The sequence below is a fragment of the Oryctolagus cuniculus genome, chromosome 5 (genome assembly GCF_051225735.1).
Source record: "Oryctolagus cuniculus isolate XC-2025 breed Fujian yellow rabbit chromosome 5, ASM5122573v1, whole genome shotgun sequence".
NCBI classification, from domain to species: Eukaryota; Metazoa; Chordata; class Mammalia; order Lagomorpha; family Leporidae; genus Oryctolagus; species Oryctolagus cuniculus.
The window spans coordinates 19250416-19273288 of NC_142871.1; the positions used below are offsets into that span (position 1 = coordinate 19250416).

At 48.6% G+C, this 22873-nt stretch overlaps 2 protein-coding genes across 4 annotated transcripts in view; one reads left to right on the forward strand and one right to left on the reverse strand.

Annotated features, from left to right (window-relative positions):
• Positions 1-2696, reverse strand: part of UST (uronyl 2-sulfotransferase) — a 337883-nt gene extending 335187 nt beyond the window's left edge. The window contains exon 1 of one of the 3 annotated variants that reach the window (XM_089333646.1): positions 1922-2686. In XM_089333646.1, the coding sequence (XP_089189772.1) occupies positions 1922-2189 (268 nt within the window). In that variant the 5' untranslated portion in view covers positions 2190-2686. Of the gene's footprint in view, positions 1-1921 lie in introns of all 3 variants that reach the window. The other 2 variants (XM_051836817.3, XM_089333645.1) reach the window with 2 other exon arrangements.
• LOC149126426 (uncharacterized) lies at positions 2118-22598 on the forward strand. Its single transcript, XM_089332407.1, has 3 exons — positions 2118-2846; positions 3768-3840; positions 22404-22598. The coding sequence occupies exons 1-2, from the start codon at positions 2118-2120 to the stop codon at positions 3786-3788; spliced, it is 750 nt and encodes a 249-aa protein (XP_089188533.1). The 3' UTR covers positions 3789-3840; positions 22404-22598.
• Positions 22599-22873: the final 275 nt, after the last annotated feature.

Sequence of the window (22873 nt, forward strand, 5' to 3'; positions counted from 1 at the left end):
CGCCGCGGCTCACTAGGCTAATCCTCCACCTTGCGGCGCCGGCACACCGGTTCTAGTCCCGGTTGGGGCGCCGGATTCTGTCCCGGTTGCCCCTCTTCCAGGCCAGCTCTCTGCTGTGGCCAGGGAGTGCAGTGGAGGATGGCCCAAGTGCTTGGGCCCTGCACCCCATGGGAGACCAGGAGAAGCACCTGGCTCCTGCCAACGGATCAGAGCAGTATGCTGGCCGCAGAACACCGGCCGCGGCAGCCATTGGAAGGTGAACCAACGGCAAAAGGAAGAGCTTTCTCTCTGTCTTTCTCTCTCTCACTGTCCAATCTGCCTGTCAAAAAAGAAAAAGAAAAGAAAAAAGAAACCACCTATCACCATGAACAGCCAAAACCTGGGAAGTTCCAGGGTCCTAACCAAGGTCAAGGGCTCTTGAAGAGTCCTTTTGCACCCTTGACCACTGTACTGTCCCCTACAACTCTGGCCTCTATGCCTTGCTTCTAGGAAGCTTCTGGGGAAAAAATTATCTGATTTTACAGAGAAAGACTAATGCGCACCAACACCACTCACCTCCCCAAGCCAGTCAGTAATGATGGCTGTGGGCGGGGACGATCAGTCCTCTTCCTGACAGCAGTAGGTGACTGCGAAATGCCAAAATGTGGAACTTGCAGAAAAAAAAGAGATTTGAGTCCCTAATAAAAAGGCATATTGTATCTCCAATGCTCTATGAAACCAGGTGCTAAGCATTAATACTTTGGAAAGCTACTCGGGCAGTATTTCCCTTTACTTTTCCCTAACTCATCTTGCAAAACCATGGCGTCCCACCATTTTTGCTGATATAAAAGTTGTAACTTCCAATCTGAGCTCCTCTACACGGGAAAAACTGTGCTTTCTCTGTGTTATTTCCAAACGCCCTCACACGTTTGTCACTTCGCAGGCGCGCGCGTGTGTGAGTGTGTGTGTGTGTGTGTGTGCGCGCGCGCGGGCTTGCTTTCCTGCCAAACGCTCTGTTCTCTAGACCCGTGGCTTCGGCGATGGCGAAGGCACACCTGGGGTCACAGCGGCGGCCTCCAGCCAGCCCATCCCGTTTCGGAGCTCGCTGTCCCGGTGCAGGTGCCGGATGCCGCTCGCGTTTGTCATCTACGAGGTTTGCAGCAGACTGGGGCTCTGCGCGGCTCTCCTGGCACCGCGTCTTCTGGCCACAAATCTGAGTGCTCTGCAAACTCGTCCCCGGGACCTGGCGTGCGCTCCCCGGGCCCAGGACGAGGGAGGCGCCATTCCTGCCTACTCGCTGAGCGACTCTGGTCTCCACCGCCGCGACCCCTCCCTTCCCTCTTCTTAAGACAGGAGGTCTCGCTCCCAAACCGCCACCAACCAACAACAAAAGTTCTCACTCGAGACGCACACAGCACGGCGCGCAGTCGGGTCACAGGCGGCGACCCTGCTGGCCTCGCTGATCCACACGCCCCCGGACGGCCCCAGTCCCAGGGGCTCAGCTCGCTCCGACACGCTCGCTGCGGAAGGCGAGGTGAGCAGGGGCTGTCAAGGGCCAGGCCAAGGAGCGGGACGGACCAGACCGAGGGCTACACCCACCCGCACACTGTGGAGCGCGGGACCCGACGCGACGGTGGTCCCCAACGCTGTCATGGAACGGACTGTCTTCCCCATGCTTGCTCCCGCATCGCCGGGCCTGAATACACACAACCACGCACGCATCCATCCTGCCCCAGTGCGGGGCGGGCGGGGGCAGGTGGACGGCGCCCCACCCGGGGTATCTGCCGGGTCCCCGCAACCCGCCGGCGCTGAAGGTGGCGGGTGTCACATCTGGGCAGCCTCGGAGCGGCGGCGGGCTGGGGGGCCGCTCGAGAGGTCCCCGGCGCGCCCCCTTACCCCGGGACACAACTTTGCGCGGCCGCCGCCCGCCGCGCGTCCTTACCCAAATACTGCCGCAGGTCGAGCAGGAATCGAGGGGGTCCCCCGCTGAGCTGGTAGAAGAGGGAGCCCAAGCAGAAGACCAGCAGCGTGGCCATGCAGAAGCCGTAGTCCCGGAGGGAGAAGCGCAGGAAAGGTAGCAGGGGGACCCGGCGCTTCCAGCTGCCCAGGCCCGGGGGGGCGCCCCCCAGAGGGGCCCCATGGGGCCAGGGATCCGCGCCGCCGCCGGGATGCTGCTGCTGCTGCGGCTGCGGCTGCTGCTTCTTCTTCATCGCCTGCTCCGCCGCCTCGCACAGCCGGCCCGGGCCAGGAAAAGGTCACCCATCCGCCGCCTGCAGGAGAGCCCGGCCGGCCGGCCGCGCATGGGGAGGGCCGCGCCGCGCCGCGGGCAGCCGGGTGGGGGTGGGGCGGGGCCGAAGTTGCCGGGCTCAGGAGACTTTCCTCTGCATGGTCCCCGCCGCCCGCCGCGGCCCGAGCGCCTGAGCTGCCCGGCCTCGGCTGCGGGCGCCGCCCGCGTCCGTCCCGCGCGCGCGCGCTCAGCGGCTCGGCGCCCCGTGCCCCGCCGCGCCTCGGGCTCGCTCGCGGCCGCCGGGGCTCGCCTTCAGCGCCAGCGTGGACCCCCGGCTTTGTGTGCGCGTGTGTGTGTGCGCGCGCGTCTGTGGGTCTCGGCGTGTTTTGTCCCGGCTCAGGCTCCTCTGAGGGACGGCAGGGAGGAACGGGAGGCGGACACCGTCCGCTCGCTCCACCTCCTGGACAGGGGTTTTCCTCCTCCGCCTCCTCCCCTTTCTCCCTCCGGCGCGGCGCCGCCGCCTCGGCCCGCTCTCCCGCCCGCGCCGCGCGGTCCCCGGGGCGCGCTCGGTGTCACGTTACCGCGGCTGCGGGGGCCGGGGGCGGCGCGTCTCCGCCGCCGCGAGGAAGAAAGTTTCTGGGTGTGTTTTGTGTGTGCGTGCCTTCCCCCTTTCTCCAACCATCTGGCCTCGGTTCCTGCATCGCCAGCGACCTCTTGGGGCCCGCCGGCTTCCCTCTCCTAAAAACTGGACGGCAGGGAGGAGCGCCACGGAGCTCGCCGCTCTGTGCGCGCTCTGCGCTCCGAAACTTGTCCCTTGGACCTGCTTCCCAGAGGCCGCCGCGCCCTGCTGGCGTCTCGGTTCAAGACTTGGCTGTGTGACTTTGCAGAGAGCGCCGGTGGGGGGAGTTAGAAACTAAACGTGTCCCCCACCCCACCCCGTGGGGGGGGGGCGGCTCGGCGCCCCGGCCCCCTGGGAGAGAGAGGCCGAGAGGACCCTGTCTCCCTGCGCTCCCGCAGCTGCGCCCCGCCGCGCACGGAGAGGGCCCGCAGCGGTCGCCAAGGGGAAAGGGCAGGTCCCCTTCCGCACCTCCTTCCCCGGCCGCCTGGGTCGCCACTAGGAAGGCTCGGGGCGGGACGGAACCTGGGGCACCACAGCTGGTGCTTGGCCAGGCTCTCTGACGAACAGCTGGTTACCAATGTATCTGCAGAAGCTGTGCCACCTGGGGCGCCTGTGCCTTGCCCCAGGGTCCCAGAGCCAGGAGGAGTGGGGTTGGGAGCCGCGCTCAAATCTCTGACCCTCAAGCCCACGCAGCCGGGCCCTTTTCCTGGTCGTTGGCGTGGGGATGGCCCTTAGTGAGGGGCCATACTGAGACCCTAAACCTCGTTTGTGGAGCTTCTCTTCCCGGGCTCCCTTCTCATTCTCTGTGTTCCCGTAACACAAGATTAAAGGGAGAATCAGGAGCCGACAATTTCTGTGATTCCAAGCCTGCTCCGGAAAACCCTTACAGGGAGTAGGAAGAGATTACGATTTGAGAAAAGTACTCTGTGGTTTAATCTACAGATGAGTATCTCCCGTGCATGACTTGAAACCTGGGTGAAAGGACACCAAGTTCAAGAGCTGAAGCGAGTTACAGGTGAGCAGGTTACTTGAGATGTTACATTGTTCTGACCCACTTTCTAAGGGAAAAGGCTGCTGCGTGGGGGGCCCCTTGGTTCTGTTGCAAGAACTCCCAAATGGAGTGCTAATGGTGCGTCCCACATTTATCCCCTGAATCAGGGAGTATCTGGGTTAATATGCCTATTTCAGGAATGTGAATGCCAATCATCCGTCATTGCCCATTAGTTTCATGGGTAGCCCTGGATAGATGCCTGTTCCCATTTTCTGAGTCTATGCAGAGGGACCAGGAGACCCGAGGGGCAAAGCCCTGTTTCACGTGTCAGAGAGCACCTGGGACCCACAAGGACCAGGCCCTAAGGCCTGACCCAGTAATCTGAACACTGGCTGGATGCACAATACTGCACAAAACCCGCTGTCTCCCCAGGCCTGCTCTCACTGCCCACGCCTGGGATGGGGGAACCTTCCAATTCTTTCTCCTAAGGAGAGGAATCTGAGAAGCAGGGAGAAAGGAAGCAGCCATGTGACAAAGGAAGTAAATGTGGGGAGAAACGTTGAAGCAGAAACTGAAAAAGTTAAGAGGGGAGGACAAGGGGGCACCGTCCACCTTAAAAGAGTGGGTCAAGGACAGGAATTTTAGAGGGAAAAAAAGGGTCAGTGTTTAGAAGGCTGCGTGACTGGCCTGGCTGCCTAAAAACCCCAGAAGGAAAAGCCAAACCATCAAGACAGACAGCTGCACGTGGGAAAATGCCCTGTGCCTTACCCCAACAAAAGCTTGGACGTTTGGATAGAACTGTGTCCTCTGATGTCCCATAAATGTCCCTCCAAGTAATTGTTTAAATGCTTGTACTAATGAATGGTATCTTTATTTGAACCATGTAGTAGATCTACTAAGTATAGGACTTTATGAACAGCTTGTATTATTAGGTTTAAACTTTAATGAACCAGTACTTCATGCAACACCCAGAGCTCCACCCTCTAGGCTTCTCAATTGCTTCTCTTTCCAGTGACTTTTTAAAATATTGATTCTTTATTTATTTGATAGAGCAATATAGAGAAAGAGAGAGATTTTCTTTCCTTCTGCTGGTTCTCTCCCCAAATGTCCACTCCAGCCAGGGATGCCAGGAGCCCAAAATTCAATCCAGGTCTCCACTGTGGTGGCAGGAACTCAAGCACTGGAGCCATCATCTGCTGCTTTCCAGGGGCATCAGCAGGGAGTTCAGTTGAATTCAGGGTAGCTGGGACTCAAAGGGGCACTCAAAGGATGCGGGCATCCCGAGTAGCTTATCACACGGTACCACAATACTGGCCCCTCCAGCATCTTCTCATTTCTGCCCCCTGGGCCACCCACTCTGGTCCTTGGTGACTCGCTTGAATTTATCCTCACTGTCAACCTTCTCCACAATCTCTCTCTCTCTTTTAGAATGTATTTGACAGGCAGATGAACAGAGCTCTCTCCCATCCACTGATTCACTTCCCCGAATGCCTGCTACAGCCAGGGCTGGGCCAGGCCAAAGCCAGGAGCCCAGAACTCAAACCAGGTCTCCCAGGCAGGTTGCAGAAACCCAAGTACCGCTGCCTCTGCAGGAAGCTAGAATTGGGGATGAAACTGAGACCTGAACCCAGGCTCTCTGACACGGGATGTAGGGGTCCCAAGTGGTGTCTTTACCACCAGGCCAAACACTGGTCCCCAAAACCACTGTGGCCTCCAGCCATCACCCCTCCTATCCCTCCACCCAGGATCTCTGGTGGGCACACTCCAGGGCTTTTTGCATCTTTCCAAGGACCTTGAACTCCTTTATTCTTTACCCCCTCATGTGTTTAATTTCTTCCTGGCCCAGTGTTCTTCCTGATCCCTTGTTACGATCACTTTCTTGCATTCCCTTGTGTTTCTCATTGTCTATCCCACAGCACTTGCCTGGAGAAACCCAGGCTTGGTTAATCCCAACTGTGCAACTGGATTGGGTCAAAGGAAAGCGCACGGCTCTGCTCGCTGGCTTCTCTGGAGAGCGTAACTCTCCAGTGGATGCTCACTCACTGCTGCCCAGGAGTCCCACTCCCACGGCTTCTCTCTCCTCCAACCTCCCGTCTCCACTCTTCACTTCCACGCCTTCAGTCTCAGCTGATGACCTTGCCCTGCACTTCACTGAAAAATAGAAGCGGCAAGACAGGAGCTCACTCACTTCCCCGCCAGGCTGTGCCCACACTCTCTGCCATTCCTCCCGTCTCCATGAGGTCCTGCTTTGGTGAATGCCAAGTCTGTCACTGACTCTGTTTCCCACACCAACACCAACACCAACCTCACACCCAAGGCTGCTCCCTGCCTAGCCTGCTGCATCTCCACAAGCAACAGTATTATCTAGTCTCTTGGGCCCCAATCCCAGAACTCTCCCTTTCTCCTTCCTTCACTCCTATAGCTAGACCATCTGGAAATTCTTTATGCGCTACCTTCAAAAACAGTAACTAGGGCCAGCATTGTGGCATAGCGGGTAAAGCTACTGCCTGCGATGCCAGCATTCCATATGGGTACCGGTTCAAGTCTCAGCTGCTCTACTTATGATCCAGCTCCCTGCTAATCTGCCTGGGAAAGCAGTGGAGGATGGCCCAAGTGCTTGAGTCTTAGCACTCATGTGGGAGACTCGGAGAAAGCTCCCGGCTCCTGGCTTCAGTCTAGCTCTGCCCTGACTGTTGAGGCCACTTGGAGAGTGAACTAGCAGATGGAAGATATTTCTCTCTCTTTCTCTCTGTGTTTGTGTGTGTGTGTGTGTGTTTGTCCCCCTCTGCCAAATAAATAAATAAATATATTTTTTAAAAATGTCAGAATCTTAGCTCTTAGCTCTTTTGCCACCACCCTGATCCACACCACCATCATTTCTCATTTGGATTGTTATATCAGCTTCCTTTATCAGTGATGTTCAGGTTTAGCTATTCATAGTAGAAAAAAAAAAAAAAGACAGTGGATTAAACAAAAGAGAATGTTATTTCTCTCTCATATGAAACAAGTCCTATAATCGGCAGCCCAGAGTTGCTGTGGTGTCTCCGTGGTATCATCAGGGACCTGGATGAGTTTTCTTTCTATCTTATCATGCAGCTTCTATTTTAAAGGTCTCCCACTGAAGCACAGTTGCTGCTGGAGCTCCAGCCATTATTTTTATGTTCCAGACTAGCAGCATGAAGAAGCAAGAGAGAAAAGCCCTCTTCCTAACAGAGTCAGTTCTTTTTAAGCAGTTTCCCAAAAGTGCTAGAACTCTTTCTAACAGCCAGAACTAACTCACAGAGCTGTGTCTAGTTTTAAGGGCAGAGTGCTAGGGATCTACATTTCATGTGGGCACATTTCTTGAAAAAAACAAAGTCATTGTTCTATCACCAAAGAAAGAAAGGGTAGATGAGCAGCAAGGGCACCAGCAGTCTGTCATTCCTCCTAGCTGGTCTCCAGGCCCAGCCCTTTGCTCTGCTCCCCTACCGGGAGCAGTCAGAAGGGAACTTCCCTGCTCAGCACTTGCCCTTGGCTCCCAGTGAAATCAGAGGTACGGAGGCCCTCAAGGTCCTGCGCGGTCTGACCCCGTGGTCTCTCTGACCTCATCTGCTATCACTTCCCTACTCACCCTGAGCCATTGCTCTTCATCAGACAAACCAAACTTATCTCTTCCCAGGACGAGTGCCCTCTGCCTAGGAAGGTCTTTTCCTAACCCCCACCTGGCTTGCTCTGTGACTGCTTTCTGGTTTGGCTCAATGCACACACAGACACACACACCTAGAAGAGTGTTCACAGGGAGTAGCTACTCAGTAAATATTTGTGGAATGAAAATGTTAGTTTTTAATATGAAGAGTCTAAAGTTCAGCCGGCGCCGCGGCTCAATAGGCTAATCCTCTGCCTAGCGGCGCCGGCACACCGGGTTCTAGTCCCGGTTGGGGCGCCGGATTCTGTCCCGGTTGCCCCTCTTCCAGGCCAGCTCTCTGCTGTGGCCAGGGAGTGCAGTGGAGGATGGCCCAGGTGCTTGGGCCCTGCACCCCATGGGAGACCAGGAAAAGCACCTGGCTCCTGGCTCCTGCCATCGGATCAGCGTGGTGTGCCAGGCGCAGCGCGCCGGCCGCGGCGGCCATTGGAGGGTGAACCAACGGCAAAGGAAGACCTTTCTCTCTGTCTCTCTCTCTCACTGTCCACTCTGCCTGTCAAAAAAAAAGAGTCTAAAGTTCAGTGGGTCAGAGCTGACCGTCCCATGGCTGGCCACCTGGAGGTGAGAGATGGAGAGCAGCTCTACATCCTGCTGGAACTTTCAAATTATCATCAAAGGAATTGTTTGAGGTTAAACACGTATTTGTTGAGAGAACGAATGATTAGACGAATGAGTGAAACCCTCACCACCTCCACGATCCCTAGTCTAACTTGCAGTTCAGCCGTTCCCTGGATTATGGAGCCATGGGAGGAATGCGAAACCCCGGGCCTGTGCTGGGTGTCACCACTCACTTTGTACTGCTTATCTCGGCGATTGGCGTGGTCGGTCTCCTGGAGAATCAGCCTTTCTGAGCTCTGGCCTTAAACCAGCAGGACTCTGATCACATCCTCTCTGCTCGAAGTAGGGTTTTTGGAGAAAAGCTTTTGAATTTTGTCCCTATCGCAATAATGGCAGATCATAAGGTGGCTGATCAGGTTCTCAGTCTTGAGGTTGGGTATCAGCTTTTAATAACAAAGTCAAACCTCCTTGGTTTCTAGTCTTGGGGAGCACTTGGTCTTGGGCTGTGTGTGCTCCCCAATGCACCCACGTGAGAGACTCGGATAAAACTCCTAGCCCTTGACTTTGGTCTGATTCAGTCCTGGCCATTGTGGCCATCTGGGGAGTGAGCCAGTGGATGGAAAATTCCCTCTCTCACTCTCCCTCTCACTCTCCTTCTCTCTCCTTTCCCTCTCTCCTCTGTCTCTCCATCTCTTTGTTTGTTACTCTGCCTTTCAATTAAATAAAAAAATCTTTGAAAAGAAAGAGAGAGAGATAAAACCTCTAAGCAAACTCAAGTTTGCAGAACAGCTCACTCAGGCAACTTACTTAGTTGTTTCAGGATTTAAGACCTCTGTTCAACTGGCTGAATAAACTGATTCTGATTCTCCAGCCAGACTGATTCTTTCAGTCAACAGCACTTTTACGTGCCTACCTCAATGATAATTGCCACAAAGCAAAACAGAAAAGAAAGAGACAAGCTGTTCAGCCTTCCAGGAATCTGCAGTTTTGTCAGGATTGTCATCAATGGAGAAATGTGACAGTAATACAAGGCAATGTATAATTAAAAGCTAAATTGTTTCACACCATAAACACTAAAGCCATTAAAACCTTTGCAGAGGGCCAGCATTGAATTCATTTACAAAAGGAATCATTTTTCTTCAGTTTTTAAAAAATGGTCTTAAAAAGTCTGTCCTTTGAGTAGGGAAGGAGCTTTTTGATTGGAGAGTCACTCACAAGCAAATACCTTATATAAAGTAGGTGACCGATTGAGTCCCATCATGGCCCCAGGCCGTGTGACAAGTTCAGCTGATGGCCTCGTGTGGCTTTTCATCGACTGTTTCCGGGGCACATCACTGGTGAGAAGGAAGCAAGGTGACAGACTGCAGGGGCCAAGGTGTCTGGAAAAGTGAGAACTCAATGGGGCTTCTGAAGATGTGGCTGCATTTCCAGTAGCCAGTGGAATAATTCGTTCTGCAGATGAACTTCATGTGCCGCGGGGTTATTGGTCTATTCTGAAATATGCCTCCTGCTTTTCACACAGCTGGGTACAAATATCACACCTTCCAATACATTCATTTATCACAAGCGCTTTTCTTTGCCTTTTGTTAGTTAATTCACAATTTTGATTGGCTCATCTGCCTTGCTTAAAGGACATGAAAATAAATTAATTGGATTTTTTTAAAGTGTTCAACCAAATGAATGGTTTCCCCCTTCAGATTGTTTCAATCCCAACGTCACTGCTTAAAATGAGACACTTTCTTTATTTCCTGTGACTCATGGTGACTAAGCCCAGGTCCTATACCCTGTTGTGGTGGGGATTAGACATGGTGGGAATTCATCCAACTCAACATCTTCTGGCTGGAAGCAGCCTTTTTCAGGTCACATGTACTGTACTTGATCACTTTGGAGTCACAATTCCGTCACATTCTAGGGGCAAACCCCTGTTCAGGTGCCCGATTCTCAGGCAAGACGGCTCATTATAGGGGAAGTGTACGCGCCCCTCAGGGGGAGCCAAAGTTGCGATGGCCCAGGAACCTAGTCCCTGGGTGCCCTGCAGCTTGGGCCCCAGCAGCCCCTGACTGCAGTAACTGTCCATTTGCTCTCTGCTCCCCACTGGGGTGACTCCTAGTTTAGGGCCAGTTGCTGTCAAGTCCTGCCCTCCAGCCAGAAGTAATCCCCAGGTCTGAACACTCAGCCACCTTCTGTGCACTGCCCCACCCGGAGAGAATCCCAGACAGTGTCCCTTGTCCAAGGCTAGCTGGAGGGCATCTCAGACCTTCCCTGCTTAGGTTCCTTCCTCAACCACTTCCTTAGCCACTGGCCAGTTTACACTAGGCTAATCCAGTGATTCCTTAGAGGGACTTAATAAAATCACCATCTGTCCTAAGACAAAGCAAACAAATCCCACATTATGGGAATGCCTCTGTCTTAGTCAATTTCAGTGTCTACAAAAATATCACCAACTGGGTGGCTTAGACCACAAATATCTATTTCTCCCAGTTCTAGAGACTGGAAGTACAAGATCAAGGTGCTGCCATAACTGGAGTCTGGTGAAGTGCTGCTTCCCTGAATCATGTCCTCACATGGCAGAGAGAGGGGGTTGGGGAGAGAGAGAGAGAGCGCGAGTGAACAGATTCTGGTCTCCTCCTCTTCTTACAAGGAACTAACCCTTTTCAGTAGGGCTCTACTTTCATAACCTAATCACTTCCCAAATTCCCCACCTCCAAATACCATCTCATATGGATCATGACCTTGACTTATGAACTTGGTGGGGACACGGACATTCAGTCCGTGGCAATGTATGAACTAGTTATTTCCAAACTTCTTGTTTGGGGTTTGGACCTTGAGCGAGACATCCCAAACCAAAGTAGCTCATGACCTATCCTTCTTTCTGTCTGTCTCTTTGTCCTCCAGCTCAGCCTCATCAACCAAAAGTGTTTTCTCTATGGGTATTAATAAAAGAGATAGAGATTTTTAAAAAAGACCAGAAAAACCATGAAGTAAGTCCAGGAAATAATTCAAGCTCTGTTTTATACATTAGCACATTTAGGCCATTGGTTCTGGGTTTCCTTGAAGGGAGATGATCTTCATCTTTTTGGAGACCCATTTGACTTTTGGAGATAGCCAAAATCACTCCTAGGCAAATTTGTCGAATACAGTAGATGAACTGTGTGGTCAGTGCATGAAGCCATTGATTGATAGAAGAGGGGGAAAACAATGCAAAATGGAAAGGGAGGGAGAGAAAGCAATTGGAGAGCTGCTCTGGTGTATGGGACAGAAGGACACTAAACACAGTCCGAGGACTATGGCTCTTGCCTTTCCTGAACAATCACTTGAAAACATTCTGACCAGGGTAGGCTACATGTGGATGAAAGGACAACCGAAGCCAAATGCTTAGTGACTAGCAGGCTATTGCTTATATCCATGCTTCCATGCCATTATACAACTTTTGAACACTTCGCTTGTAACTTAATGACAAATGTATTTTAAATGAAAACTTGCCCTGCACAGCTGGTCTCTGAGACTGATCTCTGTAACATGATTGGCCACCAAAAGAATCTGTTAGAAATTGTATCGAGGGCAACTGTTTGGTGTGCAGTTAAGACGTCATTGGGACGCCTGCCTCCCATATTGGAGTGCCTTGTTTGAGTCCTCCTAGATGCTCCGCTGCTGATCCAGCTTCCTGCTAATGCACACCCTGGGAGATGATGTCTCAAGTACTTAGGTCCCTGCTACCCACATGGAAGACCCCGATCAAGTTCTGACTGTTGCAGGCATTTGAGGAGTGACCCAATGAATGGAAGATCTCTGTCTCTCTGCCTTTCAAATAATTTTTTTTTTTTGACAGGCAGAGTGGACAGTGAGAGAGAGAGACAAAGAGAAAGCTCTTCCTTTGCCGTCGGTTCACCCTCTAATGGCTGCCACGGCCAGCGCACTGCGGCCGGCGCACTGCGCTGATCCGAAGGCAGGAGCCAGGTGCTTATCCTGGTCTCCCATGCGGGTGCAGGGCCCAAGTACTTGGGCCATCCTTCACTGCACTCCTGGACCATAGCAGAGAGCTGGCCTGGAAGAGGGGCAACTGGGACAGAATCTGGCGCCCCGACCGGGACTAGAACCCGGTGTGCCGGCGCCGCTAGGCGGAGGATTAGCCTATTGAGCCGCGGTGCCGGCCCAGATAATTTTTAGATAAATAAAATTTAAAAGAAACTGTATCAGTATTCATTTTTATGATGTGTTGTAGATCACTGGTATAGTCAGAGTGGAAAAAAATTGTAAAGTCAAATATTTGTTATGCTTTCCTGTTATTTTCTGTTGCCTCCTAGACAAGCCATGTACCTGCAGAGCTGCATCTCTGACCAACTGTAATTCCTCACTTGCAGGATGCTTGTCAATGCACAGCATCAGCTAGTACTCCTCCCATTTTGGAGGTCACTGTCTGGTGTTAATGCTTAAGACCTGAAATCAATGGAGAAGTGATAGCCTTTTTCCTTCCTTCCTAACGATGTCATTAGCCTTTGTTCAATGGGTATGCCATATACCTTCCTGTCTCCTCAGAGAAAAATATTGCTCAGGCTTCACAAAGTACTTTAAAATAACTTTTGAAGAACAGCCAAATACTGAAACATGAAGATCAGAGTCAATTCTCCAGTCCAAAAAAAAAAAAAAAAAAAAAACTCAATAGAATCAAGATTCCCAAGGTTATCTTCACAGGAAATTTAAGAAAATGTTAGTTTGAGGTATCATCTTCTAGCTCTGCAAATTGCTAGCCTTGTAACCTAAGGTCAATGACTTCAACTCTTTGCACTTCCGTTTTCACTTTTGTCAATAAGACCCACACTCCTGGTCTTTGGGATACTTACCTGGCAGGGAACCCATATAACTAGCTAGCTGCTTTTCTCTATGACACTTGTAGTGAAGTGATCCAAGAAATTACCCTACTGGGGAAACTGGACTGCAGAATGATGGTGGTATGAATTCTTTTTAAAGAGCAGGCAATTTGGAAGATAGGAGAAGTGAGGGTCTTGCTTCAGAATTTATCTGGGAGAAATGGGATGCTGGGCAAATGACCTGACTGTAACCTGAACCTCACTGTCAGGATTCAGGGAGTACAATAAAGCACCCTGCATTCAGTGATGATTAAATGCATCTTAACATTGTGGGTTCATGTCAGTTGGAATGTAAAGATTATTTTTAGAGATGGGACAATTAGAATCCAAATAAATTATATCATCTGTACCGATATGTATTTTCTAAAGATTTATTTTTATTTATTTGTTAAGCAGAGTTACAGAGAGAAAGGGAGAGACAGAGAAAGAGATATTCCATCTGCTTGTCCATTCCCCAAATGGCCACAACGGCTGGGTCTGAATCAGGCCCACGCCAGGAGCCTGGAACTCTATCTGGGTCTCCAATTGGATGACAGGGGCCCAAGCACTTGGGTCATCTTCCACTACTTTCCTAGGCACATCAGTAGACAGCTGGATTAGAAGCAGAGCAGCCAGGACTAGTACCAGTGCCCATATGGGATTGCAGCATTGCAAGTGGCAGCTTAACCGCTATTCCACAACTCCAGTTCAGTCAAAACCAGAACTCAAATACAGATTTTGCAAATCCATCTAGAAACTTTTCTACAATAACATGGATTTTATTTGGACTACTGGATCTGATGAAATTCTGAACTCACATAGGCAAATGCACATAGTTTTTACCTATGACTTCAGCCCAGCCATGGGCCTCCTAAGAGACCATGGACTCACACGAAGAGTCCCCAAAATAACTTTCCTGAATAGATATGAGTGCATCAGCCAAATGAGAATTTTATTTTTCACCCTTATGTCAGAAGAGAGGGGCAGACTTTATGGCATTGAAGTGGTTTGTCAAAGGTCTTCAGGCGATGTTGGAAATACAGAATCTTTCTTGTACTGTAGTGTTTTTTAGGACCTCTGGCGATGCTGAAGATGTTCTGGAACTGGAGCCATGTTTCAGCATTCATTCAGCAGCTCTTCACAGAGGGCCTGAGCTGCGCTTCGCTGTGCCCCTACACGGGGGCTCCAAACAAGCTCTGGTTTTGTGAAATGCACATTGGCTGCGAAGGGAGATAGACAACAAATAAATAGGTATATCATAGGAGGTCATGAAGTGCCACAGAGACAATAAGACACTGTGGGGAGCAACTCAGACTAGACTGTTACTTGAATTAAGACTTATTCTATGCATCTGCTCTCCCACAATATGGCGCTGGGAGAGGAGTAACAGCTTCTACACAGCTGCCTCCAGTTCAACCAATAAACTGTAGGACCTGCTCCTGATTGGAGGAGAGCAGCGTACTCGGCGTGTGGGTAGCAGAGTTGGGATTGGTGGAAGAGGACTATAAAGGAGGAGAGAGACAACATGTACCAGGAACATCTATCTTTAGGAACACCTGAGCAGCCCCCGAGAGAGCCGGCCGGCGGTGTGCCGCTCCCCTGCGGAAGTGGGGAAAGTGGCAGGGGGCCCGCCCCTCCACGGAGGTGGAGGGACGGTAGCCAACCCGGGAAGAACCAGCAGCAAACCCGGGGAGGGCCGAGCAGACAAAAGAACAACGCAGGGTCCTGTGTCGTTCCTCCGCGAAGACGGGGAGTGACATACTGGTGCCGTGACTCAGATATGAAGCCTAGGCAGGGTCCTGTGTCGTTCCTCCATGAAGAGGGGGAACGACAAGACACAGTGGTGTGGCAGAGAGGAGTAGGTTCAATGAGAGACTACCAAAGGCTATGTGGATGTGGACACATACAACCTTCTGAAACTGTGTCATGAAGACATAGAAAACCTAAACAGACCCATAACCACGCAAGAAATTGAATCAGTAATAAATGCACTACTGAAAAAGAAGAGCCCAGGACTGGATGGTTTCACTGCTGAATTCTACCAGACATTTAAAGAAAAACCAACCCCAGTTCTCTCAAATTATTCAAAACAATCGAAAGGAAGGGAATCCTCCCAAATTCTTTCTATGAAGCCAGTATCACCTTAATTCCTCAGCCTGGAAAAGATGCAACAGAGAAAGAAAACTATAGACCTATCTCCCTGATGAACATAGATACAAAAGTACTCAACAAAATCCTGGCCAACAGAATCCAACTACACATCAGAAAGATCATTCACCCGGACCAAGTGGGATTTATCCCTGGTATGCAGGGATGGTTCAACATTCAAAAATCAATCAATGTGATATATCATATTAACAAATTAAGAAACAAAAGTCATATGATTATCTCAATAGATGCAGAGAAAGCATTTGACAAAATACAACACCCTTTCATGATGAAAACTCTAAGCAAGTTGGGTTAAGAAGGAACATTCCTCAACACAATTAAAACAATTTATGACAAACCCATGAGCAGCATTATATTGAATGGGGAAAAGTTGGAGGCATTTCCATTGAAAACTGACACAAGACAGGGTTGTTCACTCTCACCATTGCTATTCAATATAGTCCTAGAAGTTTTAGCCACAGCCATCAGGAAAGAAAAAGAAATTAAAGGGATACAAATAGGAAAGGAGGAAGTCAAACTATCCCTATTTGCAGATGACATGATTCTATATATAGGGGATCCAAAAGATTCCTCTAAGAGACTATTGGAACTCATAGAAGAGTTTGGTAAAGTAGCAGGATACAAAGTCAATGCACAGAAATAAACAGCCTTTGTATACACAGACAATGCCATGGCCGAGGAAGAACTTCTAAGATCACTATCATTCACAATAGCCATAAAAACAATCAGGTACCTTGGAATAAATTTAACCAAGGATGTCAAAGATCTCTATGATGAAAATTACAAAACATTAAAGAAAGAAATAGAAGAAGACACAAAAAAAATGGAAAAATCTGCCATGTTCATGAATTGGAAGAATTAATATCATCAAAATGTCCATTCTTCCAAAAGCAATATACAGGTTCAATGCCATACCAATAAAAATACCAAAGACATTCTTCACAGACCTAGAAAAAATGATGCTGAAATTCATATGGAGGAATAGGAGACTGCAAATAGCTAAAGCAATCCTATACAATAGAAACAAAGCCAGAGGCATCACAATTCCAGACCTCAAGACATACTACAAGGCAGTTATAATCAAAACAGCCTGGTACTGGTATAAAAACAGATGGATAGACCAATGGAACAGAATAGAAACACTGGAAATCAATCCAAACACCTATAACCAATTCATATTCGACAAAGGAGCTAAGACCAACCTCTGGAACAGGGACAGCCTCTTCAACAAATGTTGCTGGGAAAACTGGATGTCCACATGTCAAAGTATGAAACAAGACCCCTATCACATACCATATACAAAAATCCACTCAACATGGATTACAGATCTAAATCTACACCACGACACCATCAAATTAATTGAGAGCATAGGGGAAACCCTTCAAGACATTGGAACAGGCAAAGAATTCCTGGAAAAGACCCCAGAGGCACGGGTAGTCAAAGCCAAAATGAGAATTGGGATTACCTCAAATTGAGAAGTTTCTTTACAGCAAAAGAAACAGTCAGGGAAGTGAAGAGGCAACCAACAGAATGGGACAAAATATTTGCAAACTACACAACTGATAAAGGATTAACAACTAGAATCTATAAAATGATCATGAAACTCCACAGCAACAAAACAAACAACCCAATAAAAAGATGGGCCAAAGACCTTAACAGACATTTTTCAAAAGAGGAAATCCAAATGGCCAGAAGATGCATGAAAAAATGCTCAGGATCACTAGCCATCAGGGAAATGCAAATCAAAACCAAAATGAGGTTTCACTTCACCCCAGTTAGAGTGGCCCTCATACAGAAATCAATGAACAACAAATGCTGGTGAAGATGTGGGGAAAAGGGCACCCTAGCCCACTGTTGGTGGGAATGCAAACTGGTAAAGCCACTGTGGAAAACAGTATGGAGATATCTCAAAAACCTGACTATAGACCTACCATGTGGCCCAGCCATTTCACTACTGGGAGTTTGCCCAAAGGAAATGAAATCAGTAAACAAAAGAGCTATCTGCACCTGCAAGTTTCTTGCAGCTCAGTTCACAATAGCTAAGACATGGAAGCAACCTAAATGTCCATCAACCAAAGACTGGATAAAGAAATTGTGGGACATGTACACTATGGAATACTACATGGCAGTAAAAGAGGATGAAATCTGGTCCTTTGTAACAAAATGGAGCAAACTGGAAAACCTCATACTCAGTGATAATAACCCAGTCCCAAAGAGATAAATACCATAAGTTCTCCCTGATTCAGGAGAATTAACAGCGCAGCTAAAATGAAAGCTATAGAAGTGAAATAGTCACCTTCAGAACTAATGTCCTCAAGAACCCTTGACCTGATTGTCCAGAGACAGTTAACTATTGTTACTTTTTACTGTGTATATCCCTTTGGTTTTGTTTCATCGGTTTTTTTCCTTTTTCCTCTGTTTTTTTTTTTTTTTCTCTCTCTCTCATCTACCTCACTGAACTCTCTATGTAACACAGGTTAATTATATGTATTTTAAAGCAATTGGAAAAAGATACCAGCTGAAAAAAAAGGGAGGGAATAAGAGATGAGGAGTAGTCTAAAACTGTAAAAAAAAAAAAAAGGATAATTATGTATACAAGCATATAGGCTTACCTCTAAGGGTAAAGCCTAAGAACTAATCATGGGGCTCCAAACCCATAACAATCAGTGGTATAAATACCATCTTCAATGTTACAATGATCAACTTAAGTGTTAAAGGCAACAGATAGACTGGCCTAAGTTTAAAAGGGATGACATAAATAACATCAAATATCCAGTAAAATAATAGAATTAAAAAAGGAAGGAGGGACCAACATGGGAAGCAGTAAGCACAGTAGACTCCTAGAATGACTTTTGCAGTAAATAACACTCTGACCTCAGAATCAACCCTTAAGGCTTCCTAGTCAGGTTGAAAGGCCTGCAAGAGCATCTTAGGCATGGAAAGACAAGACTCTGCAGAAAAAAAAAACCCTACATGGAAGATCTCTGCAAGACCTCAGAGGAAAGGAAGGGTCATCAAAGGAGACACTCTTCTCTGAAAGGAGAGGAGAACATCCTCTTTGCTTATGGCCATGTCCAAATAATGATGGAGTCTATGGTCACAAAAGGCTTGCATAGCCTTGGCAGCTCACGACAAGAGCCTCGGGTGATCACTGATGTCATAAAAAAAGAGTTAATTGTTAAAGGAACAACGTAGTCAATGTGTACTTGCTCCCCAGGTAGGACCTCTGTCCCCATTGAATTGTAATATGAGAATCGACTGCAAATTCTCTCCCCAAACTGTACTCTATATATTGTGTGTGGGTGTGGGAGCAAATTGTTGAACTCTATGATTAGCATAGAGATGGTCTTCTATATATAAAGTCATACTAAAAATGATCCATAATGAAGAAGGAGATAGGAGAGGGAATGGGAGGTGGGAAGGGAGTGGGGTGGAGGGCATGAGGGAAAGAACCACTGTATTCCTAAAGTTGTATCTATGTAAAAATGCATTCATTAAATAAAAAAAGGCTATGTGGATGAAGAAGGCCACTCTGAAGGACTGACATTTGAAATGTGATCTAACACATGAGTCAAGGTGCCTGGGGACAAGCTGGGGCACAAGCAGAGAAAACAGTTCATATGAAGACCCTAAATGGAAATGAACTTGGCACGTGCCAATGTGCTGGGAGTGAGCTCACCAAGACAGCAGGTGGCATGAGATGAGGCTGGAGCCATACATAGGTGGTGACTGTCCCTGTAGGGTCTCATAGACCAAGGTAAAGAGTTTGGGCTTTGTTGTATGTGAGATGGGTAACATGGAGGAGGTTAGGGGATTGAGGAGACCTTATTCATATTTTTCAGGATCACTTAAGCTTCCATGTGGAATTGGATTTTTGCAGATGGGGGAGAGTATAAAATTAACAGTAGGAGAATGAGTCATCCTGAAAAAGAGGTGACACTGGCTTAGCTGAGGGCAGTAGTGAGGAAGTCATACAAAGGCTAACAAATGTGGAACGGCAGGCTGTTGGCTCAGCAGTTACGTTGTCACTCGGACAGAAAACCCATATCCCATATCCAAGTGCCTAGGTTTGTATCCTAGTTATTCTGCTTCTGCTCCAGCTTCCTGCTAATGTGCACCAGGGGAGGCAGCAGGTGGTGGCTCAAGGGCTTAGGTCCCTGCAAACCACAAAGGAGACCCAGATGAACTTGTGTTGTCCTGGCTTTGGCTTGGTCTAGCCCTGGCTGTGGCAGACATTTAGGAAGTAGAAACAAATGGAAATAAATAAATAATTAAAGAAGGGCCAGTTTCATGGCACAGCAGGTTAAGCCACTGCCTGAGATGCTGGCATCCCTTACAAACATCAGTTCAATCTTAGCTGCTCCACTTCCAGTTCAGCTCCCTCCTGATGAGTCTGGAAAAACAGTGGAAGATGGCCCAAGTACTGGGGCTTTTACCACTCATGGGGGAGATCTGGATAGAGTTCCTGGCTCCTGGCTTCAGCCTGGCTCAGTCCTGACTGTTGTGGTCATTTGGGGAGTGAACCAGTGCATGGAAGGTCTCTCGTTCTCTGTCTCTCCCCCTCTCTCCATAACTCTGTCTTTCAAATAAATAAATATCTATTTAAAAAAGAAAGGAAAGAAATGTGGGCTGTGATTTTGGGGATTGGGAGTATAGGAACTGTCAATGTTCTGGCTGAGGGGGCATGAAGAGAACATTAGACTAAGGATGACACCTAGGGTTTTGCCAGGGGAACTGGGATGATGGTGATGCTATTTCCTAAGGTACAGAAAAGCAGAGCAAGGACAGGCTTGGGTGAGAATGAGAGTGACACACACAGCCAGGAGTTGTGATCAGATGTGCAAGTAGCCAGCTGGAAATATGAGTGTGGGACCCAGGGATGGTCCTGGCCACAGGCACAATTCAGAAGCTGTTTCCATCTACAATTAGGGCTGCAGAATGTCCCGTCCACTGGCCATATGAGACCTGCAAAATCATCTGGGCTGGCCCTGCCAAGGCAGTACATGCAATTCAATAAATCTGTAGCAGGCTAACTTTCAAGTTGTGGCCCACAAATGATGTTATAAATATCCAAACGGCTTTTGGCAGAAAAACAGTTCCCCACCCCCTGAATGGTGTGTGAAATGATACAACTGAATAACCTGAACCAGAGAAGCACATGGGAAGAAGGAGTAGAAGAGGGCCCAGAGCAAGCCATGGAAAAGTCCAGCACATCCAGGGCAAACCGCGTAACTGTAGCCAGCAGAAGATACTGAACGAGGGGGCCACGGAGTAGGAGGAGAAGCAGGAGGGTGCCACCCAATGGAAGCAAGGGCACAAATGCATTTCAAAGAGAGGATGACCCTTTGTGACAAATGTTCTGTGTAGTGTAGCCGACACTGCTGACCGTCCTTTGTACCCATGTTCTCCCTTTTGCTCTTAGTAATAGAAACCACTGAATTCAAGCTGTCACATGGCCACTGTGAGAGCTGACATTCCCCATGCACCTCTGCAGGTGGCCATGGTCCTGCACCTGAGGTCCGACCATTGCATTGTGAGAAAAAGGGACTGAGGCACTCAGCTGGAGTCTGCCTTAAAATACTGACCGTGCATTCCCCTCTTCTCCTTTCCTAATTCCCATAAGCTGGAATGCGGATCAAAAAAAGTGACCCCATCCCAATGATACACATGAGGACATTACTGTGAGGAACATTCTAGAAACTAGTGAAAGGAACCAGGGTCCCTGAATGCTGTTATGGAGCAGAGCTTCCCAATTCCTCTAGATTGCCCACCTCCTTCCAGACTCCTTTGAGAAAGAAAACAATTAAATTCTCTAGAATCACTACATTTTGGGGGTCTTGGTTATAACAGTATAGCCTAGACCATAATTAATCCACATGTCAAGAGAGATGGCAGAGAACCAGCATGGCGCTGACTGGTGACTGATAACTTCAGAAGTATTAATGGGACAGAAACTTGATAGGAGTATATGGGAGTCCACTCATTGCTCTTTCATTCATTCAAAGTAACTATTGCATGTGTAATATTGCTTGTACTTTCCTAGGCCCTCATGTGCTGTGGGAAGAGGCAGCAGATGAAACTGGAGAAACAGGAGGAAGCCAGACCCTAAAGTCCTTGTAGACAGGGAGAGGGGCTTTAATGTTTGTTGTAGGGAATCACAGAGTACTAGAGAGGGTAACCAGAATTTGCATTTTAAAATAGCAATGTTGCTGCTATTTGAAGAACAGATATGGCTGGCGCCGCGGCTCAATAGGCTAATCCTCTGCCTGCGGTGCTGGCACACCGGGTTCTAGTCCTGGTCAGGGCGCCGGATTCTGTCCCAGTTGCCCCTCTTCCAGTCCAGCTCTCTGCTGTGGCCCGGGAGTGCAGTGGAGGATGGCCCAAGTCACTGGGCCCTGCACCCGCATGGGAGACCAGGAGAGGCACCTGGCTCCTGGCTTCGGATCAGTGCGATGTGCCAGCTGCAGCGCGCCGGCCGCACTGGCCATTGGAGGGTGAACCAATGGCAAAGGAAGACCTTTCTCTCTGTCTCTCTGTCTCTCTGTCTCTGTCTCTCTCTCTCTCTGAAAGGTAGAAGGCATCAGAGTTAATAGCAATGGGAATGATCCAGCAGAAAGGGATACACAGATGATGCAGGAAACACAAATGGTGTTTGCAGAAGGCTGGGTGCAGGATTAAATGAGCAGCTCAGTCTTTAACAAGAATAAGAACACTTAAGCCATTGAAAATGGGCATTTGGAAATTTATTGGTGAGGAAGTGGAGAAATTCTTATGTGGGTATCTGTTTTATCAATGAAATATGAACAACTGAGAGAAGATGTGGGCAAGAGGAGAGGCAGAGGTTTGATGAAGAGAATACGCTATGGCATGACCACTTCAGAAGGTGAGAAGCATATTAAGACAGTGCCGTGGGACTGGGGAAGAGTGCTAGGTTTATTGGAACTTGGTGGTCTGAACTTGAAGTGAGTCTGGTAGGTTAAAGACAAGAATACAAAACCATGAATACAGAATTAGGTACAGAGTTATCAACTTAGAAAGGCAAAAATAACTACAACAAATTATGAGTTACAAAGCTGACATACACCATAAACAGCACAATTCAGAAAATTTACATAATTTTTTTATCAATTAACTGCTTGCAATGCCTCTGTTGAATTATTTTCCTGTTGTATGAGGGTACTGCAAGAAGTTCATGGGGAAAAAATGAAGTAAAAGATACATTTGGCACAAAAAACTTTGAAATCTGCGGCAGGAATTTCTACCACTTGGGATACCTACACCCCATATCAGAGTGCCGGGTTCTAGTCCTGACTCCTTTGTCTCTGATCCAGGTTTCCGCTGATATGCATGCTGGTAGGAGCAGTAGATGATGGCGCAAAGGCTGCCACCAAGGTGGGAGACCCTGATGAGTTCCAGACCCCTGGCTTTGGGCTGGTCCAGCCGCAGCTGTTGTGAGCATCCGAGGAGACAGCCAGAGAATGAAGGCATGTGCTCTCTCCCACCCTTGCCTCTCTGCCTTTCAAATAAAGATGAAAATGGATACTATTGTGAGGAAAGATATTGAACTTCATGAAATTTTTTCCCAATACATAAAATTCCATGAGCTCTGACAGTGCCTCCTATGTTGGCTGCAAAAATTTGCTCAAGTCCACAGGATAACAATTGTGTAGTAATTTTTTTAAATACAGAGACTAGACAATTCAGTCCTTTCTCTAACATGGACGACTAAACACTATTGAATTATTGAAACCTGGGGTATAAATATGGCGCTACTTCACACATACCTGCTCTCAACAGCTAC

Excerpts from the sequence above, each read along its gene's own strand:
- LOC149126426 (XM_089332407.1), top strand. The coding sequence starts at position 2,118 with ATGGGGCCAGGGATCCGCGCCGCCGCCGGGATGCTGCTGCTGCTGCGG. Across the intron at positions 2,847-3,767 it reads GCGAGGAAGAAAGTTTCTGG|ATGAGTATCTCCCGTGCATG; the intron begins GTGTGTTTTGTG and ends TTTAATCTACAG.